The 22635-nt window shown below is 49.1% G+C and overlaps 1 protein-coding gene across 2 annotated transcripts in view; it reads right to left on the bottom strand.

The window, feature by feature from the left end:
* The window catches only part of PHF3 (PHD finger protein 3), a 76778-nt gene that overhangs the window by 18456 nt on the left and 35687 nt on the right, over window positions 1-22635 (bottom strand). For both annotated transcript variants that reach the window (XM_044292468.1, XM_044292467.1), the window contains exons 11-14: window positions 20795-20933; window positions 16454-16649; window positions 15543-15699; window positions 5134-5223 (exon numbers count right to left, since the gene is read on the bottom strand). In XM_044292468.1, the coding sequence (XP_044148403.1) occupies window positions 5134-5223; window positions 15543-15699; window positions 16454-16649; window positions 20795-20933 (582 nt within the window). The remainder of the gene's footprint in view (window positions 1-5133; window positions 5224-15542; window positions 15700-16453; window positions 16650-20794; window positions 20934-22635) is intronic.

Genomic DNA, 22635 nt, shown 5'->3' on the forward strand with positions numbered 1-22635 from the left:
TCCAACCGTAGCAATGGAAGTGCAAAGTGCAACCCGAAAGGTAGTCATGCACAAGACTAGCACGGCATGCGATGGAACGCAAACAGTCCGCCCAGAAAAGGGGGAAAATGTACCTGGCAACCACTGCAGAGGCCTGCCCAAAAAAAAAAAAAAAAAAAAAAAAAAAAAAGGGGGGGATGCCAAGGCCAGAACCTACTCCGGCCGCACATATCCAGCAGAACGCAGGAAGGTCCACTTTAGTGAAAGGGGGCATGCACAGGTTATTCTATCATTAAGTGATTGTGCAAAAAAATCCACCCAACACCGAATGTCGTGAGAGTGCACCACTCCTCCAATGACGGGGGACGTGTACCAGTCCAGCACAGCATAAACAAGGACAGCCGTGGATCGTGTGAGCGTGCAAAATGCCGCCCATGGAATAATGGGGGGTTAAGCACAAGACCAGCACCGTATCCAATGGAAGTGCCAGCATTCCACCCAAGTTAGAGGGCAGGCTCCTGACCGGCAACGCATCCAGTGAGTGCAGTATTCCGCCCAGAAAAGGGGGTCATGCACATGGCCAGCCACGCATCCAGTGAGCGCCGCCATGGATGAGAGTGCACGTATGTCGCCTGAGGAAAGGAGACATGTCCATGGCCGGCAGCGAATCCAGTGAGAGTGCGGCACACCACCTACGGAAGGGGGGGTGGTCATGCAGATGGCCTGCAACGGATCCAGTGAGAGTGCCGTGTACCCATGAAAGGGGTTCACGCACACGGCCGGCACCGTATCCGGTGAAAGTGCAGTATTCCGCCTATGGAAGGTTTCATGCACATGGCCGGCAGCGAATCCAGTGTTCCGCCCATGGAAGGGGAACGTGCACAAGGCCGGCACCGTAACCGGGGAAAGTGCAGTACACCTCCTTATCCGGGGAGAGTGCAGTAGACCTCTCATGGAAGGGGTTCATGCACATGGCCAGCACCGTATCCGGTAAGAGTGCAATATTCCACTTATGGAAGGGTTCATGCACAAGCCGGCAGCGAATCCAGTGAGTGCAGCGTCCCGCCTGTGGAAGGGGGTCGTGCATATGGCCAACACAGCATCCGGCGAGAGTGCAGCAGTCCGCCTAGAAAAGGGGGATCATGCATGAGGCCAGGCCGCAGCCAGGGAGAGTGCAGTATTCCGCCTAGGAAGGAGGGTCATGCACCTGCAGCCACCAGAACTGGAGTGGGTGACGAAGTCTGGTCAGAAAAAAATCTGCATGCACTTGGCCAGCGCCGAATCCCGGGCGAGGGCAAGAAAAAACCGCCTGGGAGGCGCCGCGGCCGGGGAACACGACACACCGCCTAAGAGAGGGGGGCATGCATACAGACAGCAGTCTGAATGATGAGGCTCCCGCATCCTGCGCAGCCCACAAGTCCAGTTATTTAAAACAAAATAATAGTATTTTTTTTTTTTTTTTTTTTTTTTTTTTTTTTTTTATTATTATTATTATTTTTATTATCATTATTATTTATTTATTAATATTACAGCCTCCCTGAGGCAGAAAGGGGGCCACCATACAGGGGCACAGGTCGTACAGGCCCTCAGGAGCCGGCCAGTACCCCAAGGGTTAACCGGCATCTGGCCTGGGGGCGGCGCAGCGAACCCCTGGGGGTGGGGGAACCTCCAGGCGGGAAGAATCCGCGCCTGGAGAGTTCCCGCCCCCCCCCCCAGAGGCCAGAATGTTGCGGCCTAGCAGACCGTGAAGCCGGGGCCTAAATTTTTGCGTCGCCCGGCTGACCGGGGCCGCAAGTATTTAAAGTATCGGCCGGGCCTAAGCCGGCCGCGGGAGCACCCGTACCGGTCGCGGGTGCCCAACCCGAGCGCCGGAAGTGCGCAGCAGGCCGCTAAACAAACTATGCAGCGCCCCGGCCGGCCGCGCCGCCATGGATGAGAGAATGCACCGACGGCCGGCCGGGACCCGTTGGAACACAGCACTATCCAATGCCGGCTGCGGGAGCCCACCCGGCAGCCGGGAGAATCAGGGACCCGAGAGGAGCGTGAGGTGCGGCCCAGTAGGCTGCGATGTCTGGGCCCAAAGTTGCGGCGTCCGGCCAACCGGACGGATGGTCGGCCGGCCCAGTTATAGCATAGTGCGCACATGCAATGCAGACCGCGGGTGCTCACCCCGCGGCCCGGAAAAGTCAGGGGCCCGAGGAAAGAGCACCGGATGGTGCGGGCCAGCAGGCCGCGAAGCCTGGACTAAATTTTGGCTGCGCCCAGGATTACCCATGCCGTCAGGAGCGGCAGCAGGTCCTGAGCAGCGCACCGGTAAGCGCCCCCTCTTCGGTATGATCTATGGCGGGAGAGAGAGGGAGCAGATTGCCGCCTTGCGGCACCCCAGGGACCACCCTAGGTCCAGCAGGGCCACCCTATAGCCACTCTGCTATAAGAGACAAACATATTAAAACTGTCTTAGGTAAAGCAATGGGTAATGCCTAAACCTTGCACCTCTCCGCTCTCGGATAGGCTACCAGTATGGGGGGTCAGTCACGCAGGAGACCGGGGAGGGAGGGGACGTAGGGCTGGAGAAGCCACTCTCTCACCACAGATGTCTTCGCCCTCGGTCCGTTCCAGCAGGGTCGCCCCTTCAGCTACTGGCACCGTAGTGGCAGGACGCTGGAAGAGGGGCTTGGCGTGCGGGCGACCCTTGCGCTGGCGGGATGCAGGGGAGCTGGGCTGCCCTGGTCCACCTTGCCTTCTGTGGGGGAGGCAGCAGTGCGGATGACCGGCACTGGCGCAGCTCAACCCCGGGAGAAACAGAGAGGTCTAGTGCGTCTCTGTTGTCCCGTATTCTGGAACAAAAAGAAAAGAAAAAGTAAAAATCAAAAATTCTAAAAACAACAAAGGAGAAAAGAGCCCTGCAGAGCAGGGAGTGTCTTGCCTCCTTGGACACTAAGCAAAAACTGGCAGCCTCTCTCTCCAGGCTGAGGGTATAGCTGTGGAGGAGGGGCTTAACAGTTTTCACTTAGTGTCACGCCTCCTATGGAGATGAGCTATACCCAAGGTCTTCTGTGTCCCCCAAGGAAACTGGGCGAGAAACAAAAGTTATGGCTTTGGGAAGGTTCGGAGTGAAAAACAAAAATGAAAAAAAATGGAAAATCACCCGGTCTTGAAGGGATTAATGTGTCTAAGCATCACCAGAGATCTACTCAGAAAAGCTGACTGACTGCGGTCAGCTAAGAAACAGGTTTCTCTACAACACTGCTCCTGCCAAATGTTCTTTCCAATGAGAGGCCAGCTGCCAATGCTGTGCTACTGGAGCGTGGCCAGTATTTATCAGACTAAGGCCCCATGCACACGGCCGTGTGCGGGCCGTGGAACCGCGGCCTGGATCCCTCCTGAGAGCAGGAGCGCACGGCGTCACTGGTTGCTATGACGCCGTGCGCTCCCTGCTGCCGGCACAGTACAGTAATACACTGGTATAGATCATACCAGTGTACCACTGTATTGCGGCGGCAGCAGGGAGCGCACGGCGTCATAGCAACCAGTGACTCCGTGCGCTCCTGCTCTCAGGAGGGATCCAGGCCGCGGTTCCACGGCCCGCACACGGCCGTGTGCATGGGGCCTAATTCATGAGCCCAGAGCTCTCCCTGCAACTGTCACAGCTACTAAAGGATCCACCTGGTGGCAGATGAATGATGGAAGTGAGCATGTGTGGCTTGCTCTTTTAGCTATGTAGCAATGTGTGCACTTTACTACACAGATTTAGGCCGAATGCACACGGCCGTGTTCCGCAGCCGAGAGCGGTCTGTGGTATGCCGGCATAAATTCCTGTTCAGAGCAGGAGCGCACAGCGTCATTGGTTGCTATGACGCCGTGCGCTTCATGCCGCCGCTGCGTTACAGTACTACACTTGTATATTTTATTACTGTAGTGCAGCAGCGGCATGAAGCGCACGGCGTCATAGCAACCAATGACGCCGTGCGCTCCTGCTCTGAACAGGAATCCAGGCCGGCATACCACGGACCGCTCTCGGCCGCGGAACACGGCCGTGTGTATTCGGCCTTAACACCAGGGGGCACAATTACAATGAAGTAAGGCCAGTTTCACACTAGCACAGTACATGTCTGTTCTGGCAGGGAACGGCCTGTCGGATCTCTTTGCTGGAAGTATCACTGTCCCGTCCCACTAAGTATAACGGAGTCCGGCAGAGATCCGGCTGCAACGTAACAAAAATGCAGAGAGTCGGCTGGAAGAAAACCGCTGCGTGAGGCTGTACAGCCTGCCAGTTGTATAGCGCTAGTGTGAAACTAGCCTAAAAGGAATATTTGCAACCAGGACATTTTTGTTACAGAAAGTAAATTAGTAAACTAATTTTTCCATGCTATTTTGTATTAAAATAACATTTAGGCTACATTCACACGTCAGTATTTTCCTATATCCCGATTTTCGGTCCGTTTTTTGCGGATCCGTTGTTCCTGAAAATGTTTCCGTATGTCATCCGTTTTTTGCGGATCCGCAAAAAACGGAACCATGTATAAATTGCAATAATCAAATAAAGTTTTTGGATTTCTTTGAAAAAAAAATAAAAAAAAATAAAATAAAAAAAATTTGTTATGTGTTTCCAGGAACGGATTCCGCATAAAACGGATGACATACGGAATGACATCCGAATGTCTTCCGTTTTTTGCGGATCCATTGACTTTGTATTGTACCAGGATCCGAATTTTGCGGAAAAGAATAGGACATGTTTTATATTTAAACGGACATGCGGAACGGAACAACGGAAACAGACAGCACACATTGTGCTGTCCGATTTTTTCCAGGACCCATTGAAAATGAATGGGTCCAGATCTGGTCCTGATCTGTTCCGCAAAAAACGGAACAGATCAGGAAAGAAAAAACGGACGTGTGAATGGACCCTTTATGTGAGGAAAACCCCTTTAAATTAAGAAAGCTTCCGTAATCTCACAGGCTCGTCACCGGAAGCGACCTGACCTGCAGTTTGAGGCTATCGTCGACACGGGGGGGAATACACATGATGTGAGTACCAGGACAATATGCCGTACCGGTACTGAAGAGGTTAAACATGTAAATGATAATGTGTATTTCCAAATGTTAGTCAAATATATTACTACATAAAAGTGCTGATAATCCCTATTATATTACCTTTGTTCCAGAGGCCTTTATCTTTTCTACATAGTCCCAAACAGTTTGTGGGGAAATCCTTCCACCTACTTGTATGCTTTCCGGAAGGTCCTGATCATAAAATACAAAATGCAATAAAAATATTAAAAGGGTAATACCACCAAGATATTACGTGAACAAAAAGATAAGCACCTTTGTAAACATACAGTAGGGCATTTATCAACCCCTTTGCGGCGGAAAAGAAGGGCCAAGAAGTCACAAACTTTGGCGCATGCTGCTGTTGCCAGGGCTGTGGAGTCGGTAAGCCAAAGCCCTGACTCCGACTCCTCAATTTCCCCTAACTCCGACTCCCACTCCCTCATACATGGCGCATGTTTAAGCTTATTTGTATTTCTGAATTTGAGATGTTAGAAAACAGTTTCCCCCCTTATATTCTATGTATAGCATACAGAAGCCATCGGAGCAGCTAACCTCTCCAAACATGAGCTCATAGAGAACATGCACTGGGCAATTGATTTATGCACAGCTTATTGAAAGTTTAGATATACTAAAAAGTACTTGCCTTAAAGGGGTTTTCTCAGCACGTTGATGCACTGGCTGACAGGCAGTTTGCACTCGCTCTGTCTCCTCAGGCAGCAGTTATTAGCATATATTAATGTACTCTGACAGAGCAGGAGATTGTGATCTCTAACACAATTACAGGTAAACCTTGCTTCTCAGTCCTCACAACACTTGGACCTTTTGCTTACTGCAGGTAACCTTGCAAAACCTTCTAAGTTCCCTCATTCCTGGGGGGGAGGTCACTCCTGCTCTCAGCTAATCAGGTACGCAGTGAGAGTTCATGACTAAAGTAAAATCTACTGACCAATGGATTTAGAAAATGTCTTCTTTTAACTGTCCATTTATGTTGGAAGCTAATCTTTGTAACTAGTGAGAAAATCTCTTTAAAGGGAACCTGTCACCTCCAAAAACCATCCCAAGCCGCCAATAGTACCTGACAGTAGCCAGCAGTGTGTTTCAGACGATAATTCTCTTCCTCAAGGCAGATGCGGCTAAAGCTCAGAAAACGTTCTTTAAATTTAATCCCCTGCCGGCGTGCTTCTCTAGTCGGGCTTGAAGTCACGGTAACCACGCCCCCTTGCCTGCCCCTTCGCTGTGACTGACAGCCGGTATTTTGGCAAAGCCAGCCGAACTGTTGTGCCTAAGCGCTGTCAATCACAGTGAAGGGGCAGGCAAGGGGGCGTGGTTACCGTGACTTCAAGCCCGACTAGAGAAGCACGGGGGATTAATGAACGTTTTTACAGCTTTTGCTTCATCTGCCTGCAGGAAGAAAAGGATTGTTACAAACATGCTGCTGGCTACTCTCAGGTACTGCTGCCGGCTTGGGATGTTTGTTGGAGGCGACAGGTTCTCTTCAAGGCTACATGCACACAACCGTAAGTGTTTTGAGGTCTGCAAATTGCGGATCAGCAAAAAAATAAAAGACGGATGACATCCGTATGCCATGTTTTTTTTTTTTTTTTTTTCTTTTGCGGATCCATTCTAACAATGCCTAAAACGGACAAGAATAGGACATGTTCTATTTTTTTTTTTTTGCGGGGCTACAGAACGGACATACTGATGCGGACATTTTTTGCGGACCCATTAAAATGAATGGGTCTGCATCCTATCCGCAAAAAAAGGTAACGGACACTGAAACAAACAACGTCCGTGTGCATGTAGCCTAATCCTGTTTTCTCTAGCAGATCTGAGATGAGTGCAGCCATTCCTTCCCAATGCCTTTTTCCTCTGATCTGTAGCTGAGGAGCTTCACTACTGAGCATCTACATAAAGGGCAGCACACGTTCATCTCAACTAAAAGCCTAGATCAGTAATAGTACAGACATTTATAGGACATTTCATCATTTCCCAAATTCTTATGAAAATATATTCAGCACAGACTGCATTCAGCTAACTGTACCAATTTATTATAAATATTTGGAGTCTTAGTCGGTCCATTTTATGACGACTCCAAGGGGCCAGAGTAGGAGGTCCGTCACGTGTATTATAGTCTACACCAGGAAACTTGCCCTTATTATAGAAGAGATCTACACCAGCTCCCATGCTGGACGGACCTGCAGAGATGTGCCATAGATATAAAGAGGCATGCTCCTCTTATTAACTGCAATGCATATAAAGTAAGCAGCGTGTAAAATGCCAGTCTTGATAAGCGTATTTCTTATTTACCAATGATCCAGAGCCACGGAATCATCGCTCAGAGCTGCCATCATTACGTGGCTTATTGCCATTGCAAACAATGGACACGCTCATACACAGAATACCAAGAATGGAAATAATCAGATCAAGCGCTATGCTGACTGAAAAAACTGAATGCATAAGTATCCGGTACCCAAATGCCACAGTAAAGCCTCATACACACCACCGTGTACATTCTGCAGTTTGCAAACCGCAGATCTGCAAACTAAGGATGTGGTCCATGTGCTGTCTGCATTTGGTTAGATCTTTCAATCTTTTGCAGAACGCAAAAAACGAGATTTTTGTGAACTCACCTGTAAAATCTTTTTCTCGCGTAGTTCATTGGGGGACACAGACCGTGGGTATAGCTGCTTGCTGCCACTAGGAGGCGACACTAGGCTAAGAAGTGATAACTCCTCCCCCGCAGGCTATACCCCCTCCAGCCTGGAGAGAGCATATCAGTTTGTGCCCAAGCAATAGGAGTAGGAGAAAAAAATCAATAATGAAAATACAGTACACAACCCACAACTGACAAACATCAGTCGGAATGCACCAGAACTGAGGACCATACTGGCCCACCAACCGCCAATATGTGCGGCAAACAGAACACTGGGTGGGAGCTGTGTCCCCCAATGAACTACGCGAGAAAAAGATTTTACAGGTGAGTTCACAAAAATCTCGTTTTCTCGCTAGTATCATTGGGGGACACAGACCGTGGGACATCCTAAAGCAGTCCACGGGGAGGGAAAAAAAAAATCACACGCCCCTGGAGAAAAAACGCCCTCGAGGATGCGGCATCCGCTGCCGCCTGCAAGATCTTGCTGCCTGGAGCAGCAACAGATGATGGCTAGAAAAGACCCCCGAAAAACTCGGTGAACTTGCCGGAAGACCAAGACGCTGCCCTCTAGAAGCGATGTCTGGAGTAGATGAACCCGAGAAATGACGACCGCTGGACAGCCAGGCCATCACTCCGCTAGGAAGCAACCGACAGGCAGACATCCCAGGAAAAAAAGCATCCCGTTGGAAGACGCCAGCTATGACAAGGACCTCCAAGAAAATCAGGCAGAAAACCCATACAGCGGAACGCGCCAACGCGCCAGATATGGACCAGCAAATCTCCGAGGCCAAAATAGATGGCTGATGGAGAGCCCGCCCTTAAAATACGAGGGAGAAAGAAGAGAAAAACCATGTCCGAGAAGACCCGAAAAGCGGTGACCTTCCGCCAGAAAGAAAATTCTGGCGGAGCACTGCCTGATGCAAATGACAAAGGACAAATGGACGTACAAAAAGAAGAAGAAGAAGTCCCAGAGGGGGGGCTTGTTTGTTCCTGAAACGCCCCCAGCGATCTACCGATCGTCGGGGCGAAGCCGGTCGTAGACCACAACTGTGGGAGCGGAACCAAAATCCAGGTTCGCAGGATCCTCCTCTGGTTAAAAGAAACCGGTAATGGAAAAAAAACCATAATTGACATATATTGACTTCCGGGCAGAGACCAAGATAAGAGAATACTCTCCGTGGAAAAAAATAGATCCCGGATTCCATAGCTATACAACCCATTGCCACTGGTCGAGGAGACCGAAGGGAAAAGGTGGTCAGCAGTCCAGCTAGAGGAAGGACAGGAAAGAAAAATAGGGGTGTTCCGTTCAAGGAACGAAATCCCTACCAGTGGTGACAAGGTGTGACAGTCACCCGCTCAGCCTGGCTTGGGGGGACCGTAGTCCACCCCCGGAAGGAGCAGTGAAAGGAATGACCACCATCGCTTGATGTGACACAGAAGTAACCATAACTGAAGGAAGGAATCACTGTAGTGGTAGACGAGTGCCACAGGGACTAAGTAAACATATCTGACGGACAGTATCACCGTAGTGGTAGACGAGTGCCACAGGGACTAAGCTACCCAGTCGAGCGCGCCCAAGTAAGGTGCTGATAGCTATGGCACTGACGCCAATGCAAAACCCGAGTTGACGACACAAGAACAATAGTAGTCAGAGCAACGGACAGTTAACAGTAATGAAGACCATTGAGAGGTCAGGGCAAGCCCATTGCCATCAGGGACTGGCACTGTACAGATCTCTTGGTAATGAAATACACCCTTGAGGAGGAGCCCTTACAAAGGAAGCTGCCAGAGTAACGCAAAGGCCACACTCCAGCTGAGGAGGATGCCACACCGTACAGGATACCAATCCCAGAGTCGGAAGAAACCGCCGTCTGACGAAGGAACTGTGCAATAGGAATGTTCAGTAGGAACCCTAGCATGTAGTGGAGATGCAAATACCCTTTGTACAGTAATAGCTACCGCCTGCTCCTCCCAGCGTAAAACTGAGGGAGAGGCCTAAGGACACCCAGAACTAGCATGGAACCAAGCTAACTCAGTCAACCAGAGCCATTCTGAGGCATTCCATCTAAAAAGGGGGCAAAACCAGAGCAACCGCCGAAGCAGTGTCAGGGTAGAACCCCTATCTGAGGGGGCTGACCCACTGCCATGAGTTCGATCTCCGGCCCTTGTGAGAACTACCCTTGCTTTTTTTTTTTTTTTTTTTTTTTGTCAGAAGTGGGATCTGAACCCACGCCTCCATTTGGAGACCCGAACACCCATACACGGAAGAGATTAACTCTTGAGTCTGGCACATTAGACCACTCGGCCATCCTGACTTAGAGAACACGCTGTAGTAGTCAATGCAGAATGCCAGCAAAACACCCTCACCTAATGAGGAAGAGTGGTGGCCCAGAATACAGAGTCAGTGCAACCTTGGGCTCGCTGGGTCGTAATCCCAACATTTGTATAATGGCGTGCACCCACACGCTGTAGAGGACCAAGTTCTGACCGACCTGAACGGTGGAGGCCCATAGGGATGGGAATCTAGGGCACCTGAAGAGCTGCTGAGCGACTCCCTTAAGAGAACAAGGAACGACCTATCTGCGCCAACCACCAGTACCAGAAGAGACGGGAGGATACAGTATGGGAGCAGTCCCAGTATCCATATACCTCTAGATGAAGAGTACCAGGCACCAATGGCAACGACTGTTGCCGCGGCCCACCCGTGAAGGAAGCCACGGCATCTAGTGCGGAGGCTTAGTTGAATTAAAGCATGCATAGATGCTCAGTGATTTCCCGTTAGATGTAGAAGGGGGTAATGCCACGACTGTTGAATAGTATTCAGTGGTAGCGCAACCCTCCGTCAAGGAAGGAAGGTAGGGAGATAAACAGAACCGCATCCAACGGTAGTGTAATAACCCCCTCCCTGGAGGGGGTAACGCGTACTGTAAGCACTACCCTCAATGGAAGTGCAACCACTCCACCCATGAAGGGGAGAAAAATATATAGGGAGTACTGTATCCTGAGGTTAGCGCCAGTACCTAACCTATGGCAGGGGGTAATGCACCCAGTAGGAATTGACCCCTATGGCAGAGAATTACACCCCTATCGAAGAGGATAATGCATACGAATAGTCCCGTTCCCGGTGGGTAGAGAATTCCTCCACCTAAGCAAGGTGGTAATACTTACAGCAAACATTGCCACCCGCGATAAAGCCATAACGCCTCCTATAAGAGAGGCTAATGCATAACGCCAGTACTGTACCCAGTGGAACAGCAATCCATCAACAACCGAAAGGGGAGACGCAAATGGCTGGCACTGACCAGTGCAAGTGCCGTCAGTCCACCTGTGAAAGGAGGGAATACAAAGGGTAAGTACTGTATCCAGTAGCAAAGCAAATGCCGCCTAAGGAAGGGGCAATGCAGACAATCAGTACTGCCGGTAGCATGGATGCAGTCTAGAAGGTTCATATCAGAGTCCGCAGAACTGTTCCCTCAGAACCAACCCCTGTCAGAAGGGAGGGTTCTGAATATCACCCTAATGAGGAAGGATGGAGGTGCGGAGGAGACCGAGGAGGAATGTCCTGCTCGTGCGCAGCTCTACCTCTTAGCATCCAGCCATGGCAGTTGCAGGCTGTGACAGCGGTGATATAACCATCAAAACACCCAGGAGGTGGAATCGGCATCCCTACCTGACCGCTCACAGGATTGTGTGGGCGGTACTCAATCGACCCACAATCCAGGAGGGTGGATTGGGAACTGCCAGAGGTCCTCCATTGGATTGCGCATGTGGATTAACAACCAAATGACCCAAGAGGGTGGATTGGGAATCCAGCAGCTGTGTTCCCCTGGCTTGTGCAGGTGGAGCATTATCAACCAAACGGCCCCGTAGGGCGGATTGGGAATCCTGCATCTGTGTTCCCCCCGGATCCGTGCAGGTGGAGCATTATCAACCAAACGGCCCCGTAGGGCGGATTGGGAATCCTTCAGATGTGCTCCCCCGGATCCGTGCAGGTGGAGTATTATCAACCAACGGCCTCAGCGGGCGGATTGGGAATCCTCAGATGTGCTCCCCTGTATTTGTGCAGGTGGAGCATTAATCAACCAAACGACCCCGTAGGGCGGATTGGGAATCCTTCAGATGCGCTCCCCTGTATTTTTGTAGGTGGAGTATTATCAACCAAACGGCCCCAGCGGGCGGATTGGGAATCCTCCAGATGTGCTCCCCTGTATGTGTGCAGGTGGAGTAATATCAACCAAACAGCCCAACGGGCGGATTGGGAATCCTGCAGATGTGCTCCCCTGCATTTGTGCAGGTGGAGCATTATCAACCAAACGGCCTCAGCGGGCGGATTGGGAATCCTTCAGATGTGCTCCCCTGTATTTGTGCAGGTGGAGCATTATCAACCAAACGGCCCGTATGGCGGATTGGGAATCCCTCAGATGTGCTCCCCTGGATTTCACCTGTGGTGGCCTATACACCAGACGACCCAGAAGGTGGTCTGGGAATTCTTCATGTGTGCATTCTCAACTAAACAGCCCCGGAGGGCGGATTGGGAAACTGTGAGCAATCCTGCCCTGTCCAGATAGGACATGGGCCCAGCCCCATACCCCACCACCAGGGTGGACATGCCGGCCGGAAGGGGTTAGGGTTAACTTCCTAATCAAAGGTAATTGGCATGCAGAAAGGGGACACTCAGATAATGCAGTGCCGGCTGCAAACAAACGACTTGCCACAAAGGGTTAACCCAGCTCCGAGGACCAGATGCGGAGCTCAGCGGGGCACCTGGGGGAGGAGCGACAGCTAGTCGGGGAGAATCCGCGCCAAAAGGACGAACCCGCCCCCTCCATAACTGGAATGAAAGTTGCGGCCTAGTAGGCCGCAAAAGCCGGGACATAAAGTTCGGCGCACAGCCGACCGGGCGGTACTGCCGGCCGGTTACCACAGCGGGGCCTGAAGAGCAACCGCCGATGTCTGCCCACTGATTTGGAGGGGGAGTGTCCACTCTCGCTGCGGGAACCCATCCCGTGCAGCTAAAACAACTGCACGGGCTGAATCCCGGTAGGCCCGAAGAGGAGCCGGGGGCTAAATTTTTGGCGCCGGCCAAACGAATAGCCGGCCGGGAGTGGAGTGACCGGAGCGGCGCTCTGCAAGTGCCCTGGCTGAACATCGGCCGCGGGAGCTCACCCCGCAGGCCGTACAACTGGACCAGAATCTGAGGAGAACCCAGGCCCCCCGTATGGACAGAAGCCCAAACCTACATTGGGCCTGAGGTAATGTGGGGCCCTCACCATGAATGGCCCACCTGAGGAAAAAGGTCCTCCATCTTATGATGAGGTGACCGGGGGGGAACGGAGAAGGGGGAGGGGAAGGGCCGAGGTACTTACCCAATACGGACTACTCACCCCATCTTCATCCTCTTCTCTTCACCCTTTCTCAGAGTACCAGCAGGGTCACCTCTTCAGCCGCTGGCACACGAAGTGGCAGGAGACTGGAATGGCGGAGGGTCTCGCCGGATTCAGGTGACCCCCTTGGCTGGCGGGAAGCAGGGGAGCTGGGCTGCCCTGGTCCACTTTCGTTTCTTGGGGAGGGCGAGCGGTGAGGGATTCCGACACCGGCCTTGCTCCCGGGGTAGACAGAGTGGCTAGGCGACTCTGTTTCCCCAACCTAAAAGAGGAAAAAGATAAAATAATAAAAGTAAGCCGCCCTGCAAAAGCAGGGAGGTCTGCCTCCTACGACACTAAGCTAAAAACTGATATGCTCTCTCCAGGCTGGAGGGGGTATAGCCTGCGGGGGAGGAGTTATCACTTCTTAGCCTAGTGTCGCCTCCTAGTGGCAGCAAGCAGCTATACCCACGGTCTGTGTCCCCCAATGATACTAGCGAGAAACATAATACACTCATACAGGTTGGTAAGAGCTTTTAAGATATACAGTTGCCATACGCAGCAAATGAATGAAGCGCACTTAAAAGGGGTTTGCCACTTTCTATTGTAATTTCAGGATTTGGGGGGTACTATCTCTCCTTGGGGAGAGAGCGCCTTAATTGGCGTGAGGAGACATAGGCCATACAGATATCCAATAGGTGAAGGTGTAAAATCATTCCTCACCCCAGATTGCAAGCTGAAAGTTGCCACGTCCATGGCTTCCATGATGGTCCAATGGTCAAATAATTTCCCCACTTGACAGCCTCCTCCGCTATCTCTTCTGCGGTGCTGGCATTGAATGTCTTCAGCATATGTGCAGATACAGGAGATAATGGTGCATGCATCTGCACATGCGCTGATTACATTTGGCAACAGAGCAGAAGAGGAAGCAGCCGGAAAGGTGGTCACTGGGTAAGAAATGATCAATTTTACACGTTCAAATACATATTAGACATGACACTTTCTGAAACTTCATCAGAAAAGAGGCCAACCCCTTCCAAGTCACACAAAACAACATGAAGAGCATCCAAATTAGTTATTATTGCTGCTCGCGAGTGTAAGAACATCACAGTATTTGTAAAATAAAGGCGGCAGGGCCGCCGTATAATGTTTGTCAAAAGTATGTTAGAAAACCTACCACATTTTGAGTCACAAGGGTTCATCCCAAATCTTCTCTTTACCGTATTTTTTTAGACTATAAAGACGCACAAACCCCACCACCACCAAAGTGGGGAAAAGGTGCCAGTGCGTCTTATAGTCCAAATGCTAAGGACCATGGTCATCAGGGACTGGTGAGGGAAGCGCTGTACTGGCTGTACTCACCTTCTCTTGTCTTCTTCCGGGCCCCGCTCTGCACTCTGTCTTAACTGCATACAGCATGAGGATATAGTGCACGTAGGCATACAGTATGAACTGACGATGTGCAATGTCAGGTCACAGTGCAGCGCAGGCTGGAAGAAGACAAGTGGTGGGCAAGTGGATTTGCAGAGCGGCAGTGCCATCCGGAGCAGGAGAGGTAAGCTTATTCATTTTAATGCCTGATCTGAGGCCTGATGGGGGTCCGATCTGAGGATGATGGAGGGGTCCAATCTGAGGCCTGATGGAGGTCTGCACTGAGGCTAATGGGGGTAGGAACTGAAGCTAATAGGGGTCTGAAATGAGGCTAACGGGGGTCTGAACTGAGGCTGATGCCAATCACTGGTGATAACATTAATATCGCTTAGATGGCAGGTCACAGATGTCCACAAGTAAACGGAGACTAGAGGGACCAGAGGTGGCTTAGGCTACTTTCACACTAGCGTTTAAGTTTTCCGGTATTGAGATCAGTCATAGGGGCTCAATACCGGAAGAAAATGCTTCAGTTTTGTCCCCATTTATTGTCAATGGGGACAAAACTGAACTGAACAGAACGTAATGCTCCAAAACGCATTCCGTTCCGTTAAGTTGCGTTCCCATACCGGAGAGCAAACTGCAACCTGTTGTATTTTGCTATCTCTGGCACAATCTGCCACAATAGAAAACGGATCCGTCCCCCATTGATTTTCAATGGAGTTAATGATGGATCTGTCTTGGCAATGTTAAAGATAATACAACAGAGTCCGTTCATAATGGATGCAGATGGTTGTATTATCAGTAACGGAAGCGTTTTTTGCTGAACCCTGCCGGATCCAGTAAAAACGCTAGTGTGAAAGTAGCCTTAAGATGGGTATTTGTTATTTTATAATTTAACACACTCCCAGCCTTTAGGAAAAATTGTATATACTGAACCCCTTTTATACAGCTCTGGAATGTAATACAGGATGGGGGCAAAATAAGAAATGTGATGTGTTACACAATATTAGCTTTTTTTAGTACATCATTTCTATTTTTTAAAAGGTAGACATATAATGCATATAACTAAAAAGCACTATAATAACAACCATCACAATTTAAAACTAAATCAAATTTTTTCTCACCTCTGATAAATGCTCCAGTGACCCAGACACGGGGTAAGCCTTGATGACAAATTTCGCTACAGAAGGCATATTAAGAAATCCTTTCCAAATGTAGGTTAAACGGGCTAAAAAAGTAGATTCATCTTCAGCTGTGTCCATAATACTAAATGACTCAGAGCTATGAAATTACACAAAAAAGAACCATTTAACATTACACATTGATTTTTAATGCACATCAACAATAATCATACAAATAATATTCTGTAACCAGAACAAAAATACTATGGACTTCAAGAGGCAACCAGAGGCCTAACAATGTATATCCTGCACTGATAAAATACATTGCAATACAGGAGCACTACAGTGTATTATATGGGCGATCAGAGGTTCACATGTTCAAGCTCCCTACTGGAAAAAAAATTTACAAAAATAGTTTGGAAAAAATAAATAAAAAATCTAACGAAATAGCCCCAAAAAACGGTCACATATCTTATCCTGTATGGTGAACATTGTCTCTCCCCCCCCCCCCCCAAAATAGTCAAAATTGCAGCTTTTTTCTGTTAATTCCACCAAAATGCATGGCCGGCCAGAAAAAATATATGTTATAGAGAGGGAGTAGATAAGCTGTGACCATCACCATTTGTGTACAATGTATCCTGTGTTATCTATGCAGAGCTGTTATCTTACATCGTTATCCTGCCTGTGATGATAATGAGATGACTGCTCAAAAGTGATCTGTATAGGGGGAAAAAACTGCTAAATTTCAGCATTTCTTTAAAATTGTGAGAAAATTAAGAAAAAAAACACCAAAAATGCTTTAAAAATATGTTTAACAAAAAATGGAGACTGGAACAAATGGTCAGTTTCTGATGACACACTCCCTTTAAATATGATAACAAAACACTGTTTGAATCCCATTAAACCATAGGTACCTGGCTGCTGAGAACAGGGTGTCCTTTGGAGAGTCCGATTTTTCGGTTTCTAACATGTCTACATCCAGAGAACCAGGCACACTTGAAGCAGTTTCAGTTCCATTATCAGCTTCAGTATCTGACTGCTTATGAATGACATTGGTGGCCAATTTTGCTTTCTTAGGTGACAGATCTTCAGCAGGAGGGGCCATACGGCCTTAAAAAAATAAAAATTGATTTCATTATAGTTAACATGTATATGAGGGCGGGGGGTTCCTTCTCCCCTCAGCTTCTTCACTTGGCTCCCAGGATGTAAACTTTCTCTTTGCTGCAACCAATTACCGGCCGCAGAGGTGACCTGCTCCCCTTCCGTCATGTCAAATGGTTGTGTGACGCAAGAGGGACAGGTCACCGGTGCGGCCAGCAATTGACTGCAGCGTCATCAAAATGGAAGTTTACATCCTGGGAGCAGAGCAGATAAGCCAAGCCTGAGGAGAGAAGGAGCCAGCACCGGGAAGCAGGTAGGTATCTTTTCCCTTCGCAGGTCTTAAACTAAGGAACATAGTTTTATGACTATGATAAACCAATCCTTTATTAGTCCTGTTAGAAGTTCTAAATTAATTGCTAGCAGTTTTGAATGAAGAAGATCCAGGTGGGTGTTACTAGTTGTTCCTGCATAATCTGCCATTGGCAATGCTGACTGGATAATGTCAGACTGTGCAGGGACAACCCCCCCCCCCCCCCCCCCCCAAAATGAGAACATCCAGATGGACACCTTCATTGCAAACTGATAGCAATTCATTCATAACTTTCTAGAAGGAATATTTAAGGAATGACACAACACACAATAGATGCTTCAGAATTGTTATTCCATGCAAGTAGTTGCTAAAACAGACATGATGAGAGGTGATGGTCCTGCGGAATGAACTAAACAAATACATGGTGACCCCTTTTCATTTTTTTAGTTGCAGATCATCTCATCTGATGTATATTGTACATCAGTAATCCAAGACTCTTCCTACTTGTCCAGCTCCGCTCTTGGATTGGCCAGTACTCTTCATGTTAGCTGTGCTTGCCAATCCAAGGGCTGCAGTAAGTGTCTTGAGCTACTAAATGCACGGTCTGCATCAGGCAGAAGTAGTGCAGCCATCTTGGATGACAGAAGAAGAGCTCAGGAACTCGCAGATCTGCAGCTGAAGAGATGAAAAGCAGGTCACCATGTATTTCTGTTCATTTCCCAGTCCCTTTAAGGGGATTCTCCCTGTAGAAAGTTATGTCCAGGACCCCCAATGATCCTCAGTGCAGCTTTTTCACTAATGTTTCCTTCACAGTAAAATAGTGTGGGGCGAGCAGACATGTGTTCTCAGTAGGAAGATTGCAGCTTTCTCCTCCACTGGCAAGCACTTGTCAGGAAGGACCGATACATCAATTGCTAAACCGGGCCATGGAAAGGGGCCTGCACTGCGCAATCCTCATCTCCCCTGATAGCCATCCGATCCTGGACATTGCAGACATATCTGACTCCTGCCATGTACGGATCGGTCACTCCACGCACACATGTAACATACAAATATGTCACAATGCACTAAGGGGATAAAAAGCTTTCTAAAACAGTCTTCCTTAAATATGAACGGCTTTAGAAAGCTGGTGGTTTCTGACATTTACCCAACGGTATACTGCTTCAGGGCTTTCTGCCCTCCCCTTATCTCCACTCTATGTAAGAGATTTAAGCAGAAGGTAGCAGATGGCAAAATAAACAGTTTTAGAGGAGGAGAAGACCAAAAGTCTGCAGGGTAAGAAGCGACAAAGACTGCATAGAGAGCGAGGCAAGAAGCCATGATAGAAACCTGTAGGGAGAAGGCACACACTGGCATCATCAGAGTAGAAAGAGAGCACAATCTACAGGGGAGGGGGTGGGGAGCTCTCAGACAGCAACAGAGTTCAGAGAGGGGAGAGTCCCATACACAGGGGCAGCAGGGTCTGGATCACTGAAAGGGCCATGTTCACATGAGAAAAGTCTGCAGGGTAAGAAGCGACAAAGACTGCATAGAGAGCGAGGCAAGAAGCCATGATAGAAACCTGTAGGGAGAAGGCACACACTGGCATCATCAGAGTAGAAAGAGAGCACAATCTACAGGGGAGGGGGTGGGGAGCTCTCAGACAGCAACAGAGTTCAGAGAGGGGAGAGTCCCATACACAGGGGCAGCAGGGACTGGATCACTGAAAGGGCCATGTTCACATGAGAAAAGTCTGCAGGGTAAGAAGCGACAAAGACTGCATAGAGAGCGAGGCAAGAAGCCATGATAGAAACCTGTAGGGAGAAGGCGCACACTGGCATCATCAGAGTAGAAAGAGAGCACAATCTACAGGGGAGGGGGTGGGAAGCTCTCAGACAGCAACAGAGTTCAGAGAGGGGAGAGTCCCATACACAGGGGCAGCAGGGTCTGGATCACTGAAAGGGCCATGTTCACATGAGAAAAGTCTGCAGGGTAAGAAGCGACAAAGACTGCATAGAGAGCGAGGCAAGAAGCCATGATAGAAACCTGTAGGGAGAAGGCGCACACTGGCATCATCAGAGTAGAAAGAGAGCACAATCTACAGGGGAGGGGGTGGGGAGCTCTCAGACAGCAACAGAGTTCAGAGAGGGGAGAGTCCCATACACAGGGGCAGCAGGGACTGGATCACTGAAAGGGCCATGTTCACATGAGAAAAGTCTGCAGGGGAAGAAGCGACAAAGACTGCATAGAGAGCGAGGCAAGAAGCCATGATAGAAACCTGTAGGGAGAAGGCACACACTGGCATCATCAGAGTAGAAAGAGAGCACAATCTACAGGGGAGGGGGTGGGGAGCTCTCAGACAGCAACAGAGTTCAGAGAGGGGAGAGTCCCATACACAGGGGCAGCAGGGACTGGATCACTGAAAGGGCCATGTTCACATGAGAAAAGTCTGCAGGGTAAGAAGCGACAAAGACTGCATAGAGAGCGAGGCAAGAAGCCATGATAGAAACCTGTAGGGAGAAGGCGCACACTGGCATCATCAGAGTAGAAAGAGAGCACAATCTACAGGGGAGGGGGTGGGGAGCTCTCAGACAGCAACAGAGTTCAGAGAGGGGAGAGTCCCATACACAGGGGCAGCAGGGTCTGGATCACTGAAAGGGCCATGTTCACATGAGAAAAGTCTGCAGGGTAAGAAGCGACAAAGACTGCATAGAGAGCGAGGCAAGAAGCCATGATAGAAACCTGTAGGGAGAAGGCGCACACTGGCATCATCAGAGTAGAAAGAGAGCACAATCTACAGGGGAGGGGGTGGGGAGCTCTCAGACAGCAACAGAGTTCAGAGAGGGGAGAGTCCCATACACAGGGGCAGCAGGGACTGGATCACTGAAAGGGCCATGTTCACATGAGAAAAGTCTGCAGGGTAAGAAGCGACAAAGACTGCATAGAGAGCGAGGCAAGAAGCCATGATAGAAACCTGTAGGGAGAAGGCACACACTGGCATCATCAGAGTAGAAAGAGAGCACAATCTACAGGGGAGGGGGTGGGGAGCTCTCAGACAGCAACAGAGTTCAGAGAGGGGAGAGTCCCATACACAGGGGCAGCAGGGACTGGATCACTGAAAGGGCCATGTTCACATGAGAAAAGTCTGCAGGGGAAGAAGTGACAAAGACTGTATAGAGAGCGAGGCAAGAAGCCATGATAGAAACCTGTAGGGAGAAGGCACACACTGGCATCATCAGAGTAGAAAGAGAGCACAATCTACAGGGGAGGGGGTGGGGAGCTCTCAGACAGCAACAGAGTTCAGAGAGGGGAGAGTCCCGTACACAGGGGCAGCAGGGACTGGATCACTGAAAGGGCCATGTTCACATGAGAAAAGTCTGAAACTATGAGCAGGTTGCAAACTGCATATCAAGGAGGTCTGAAGAGGAATGAAGGAAGTTAGACTGCTGAGCAATCTTTTTAACGCAAAGTAACCCTTGGAAGTACTGGTAGGCTTGTACCAAAAATACTACAATACATTGCAGTGAAGTGAGCCCGGGAATAGTGCCAGACTGTGCTCCCAGAAGGTATGTGGGGAAAAATGGATTTTACTCACTACCTGAGCGAGGTCTGGAGTCTCTTCGAGCCTATGGCCCTGGCAGTCTGCACAGGTTAAAGCCCAGACCAGACCCGTGGCTTGTGCAGCAAATGGCAAAGCAGAGAGCTCATGGATCCGGCCAAAAGCTGGTTCAGCCATCTGGCTGTGATTTTAAAAAGCGGAGGTAAGAGAACCTGGCCCAACTGGCAGAATTCTTTCCCTGATACAGATCTAACATTGATCTGGTTCCTTGACCAAGGTTGGCACAACTTCCACAAAGTAACAAACCTGTGCAGATTTTGCAATTCAGATCAAAGAGATGATTTTTGTGCTGGGCTGTTGTATCTGATGTAGATTCCACAGGATCCTCTTTTTCTTTCTGAACTTCTTCTTCCTTCTCAACTGGTTTTGCAACAGATTCCTGAAACTTAAGACAGATAGGGGTACAATAAAGGCAATATCTAGGCTAACAGTAGTTCTGTAATGAGACACTAAGGTATGCCATAAAGACAAAGGTGTGATTGATGCCACCTACCACGCTGTCCATTCAGCTTTGACCAGTCAGAACGTCACCAAGCTTAGGCACTGTGTCTGGCAAACAGCAGCTATGCTTAGGGATGTAGCAAATTAATGGTGGTTTCACACGTTATATGCCTCAGTTTGACGTATACGTTACAAAAACGCAGCACACCACGTTTTTATATTTATTTATTTTTTCACAATGTAACTATGGTGAACGGATGCCACTATATGGCATCAGTCTGAGGCATCCATTTAACATATATGTGTTTTGTATACATTAAAAGGGTGGGAAAAACATGATGTGAACCCACCCTTATAGGAACCAATTCCCTACAGTGTAATGGAGCTGCTCTTTATAGTGACAATGGCTAATGGAGGGGGTACCAAGCAGGGTACCTGCCCTAACTGGTCCGGATGGGACACATCCTCTCAACCGGTTTGAGAGCAATATGCTAAGACCAGTATCCCACATCATTTCTGATTTACAGGCCAACAAAAGAGGAATATAACAGGAAGTTGCATATCTCCTAACTGCTTTTTATAAAGCCAATTATACACACAGTTTAACCCCTTAAAGGGATTGCTCCATGACACACATCCACAGGATAGGTGGCAAGTGTCTTATCGGCAGGGGTTTGACCTGTCTTCCATCGTTTGATTGAAGTGGCAGTCACATATTTGCGCTGTTGCTCCATTCAACTCTATGGGATTAATGAGGATAGCCACACACTTGTACTCAGCTGGGCCTACACCAATTAGACGCTTATCCCCTTTACTGAGGATAGGGGGAAAGAGTCTGTAATGGGTACAACCTTTTAACGCTGCAATTTTTTGGTTTATAGGACAAGATATTTTAGCAATTTTCCACTTATGTTGGTTAAATGACGACAGATGACTCTGACATGCTCAAAGCTGTCCCATGCCAGAACCATAGGGAATAGTTTACAACAGGGGTACTCCAGATGCTGCAAAACTACAACTCCCAGCATGCACGCTTGCTTAGCTGTTCTGGTAACTGTTCTTGAAGTGAAGGAAGCATTCTGGGAGTTGTAGTTTCAGAACAGCTGGAGTGCCAGAGGTTGCTGATCCCTGGTTTAGAGGAAAGAGGGGCATGGTGTAAAATGTAACAACGTGCACCCCAAAAATGCTAAGCCACAAATCGGTGCTGTAAACTGCGCCAGATTTGTCATATTGTGTATACCACTGTGATTATTGGCATATTTTCTGAATGCTTTTTAAGAGGATTTTCATATTGAAGACCTATCCACAGGATCCGAATCCCAGAACCCATGCCGACCAGCTATTTGAGGAAGTCGTAATGCTCAGCAGACCCCTGGGTAAGTGATGAGGTCTCCTCAAAGCTTACTAAGCACAGTGCCATCCATGTGACAGAGGTTGTGCCTGCTATAGCAGCTTAGCCCCATTCACTTGAATGGGATTGAGCTGCACCCATAACCGATGAATGTGACGTCACATAGCCTTGGAAGAGGCCTAAGCTCACCAGAACACAGTGACCTCTTCATTGATCTGACCAGTGGGGGCACTAGGAATCGGACCCCTGCCTATCTGATATTGATGACTGATCCTGAAGATAAGCCATCAATATG

Source organism: Bufo gargarizans, chromosome 4 (assembly GCF_014858855.1).
Source record: "Bufo gargarizans isolate SCDJY-AF-19 chromosome 4, ASM1485885v1, whole genome shotgun sequence".
Classification (NCBI taxonomy): Eukaryota; Metazoa; Chordata; class Amphibia; order Anura; family Bufonidae; genus Bufo; species Bufo gargarizans.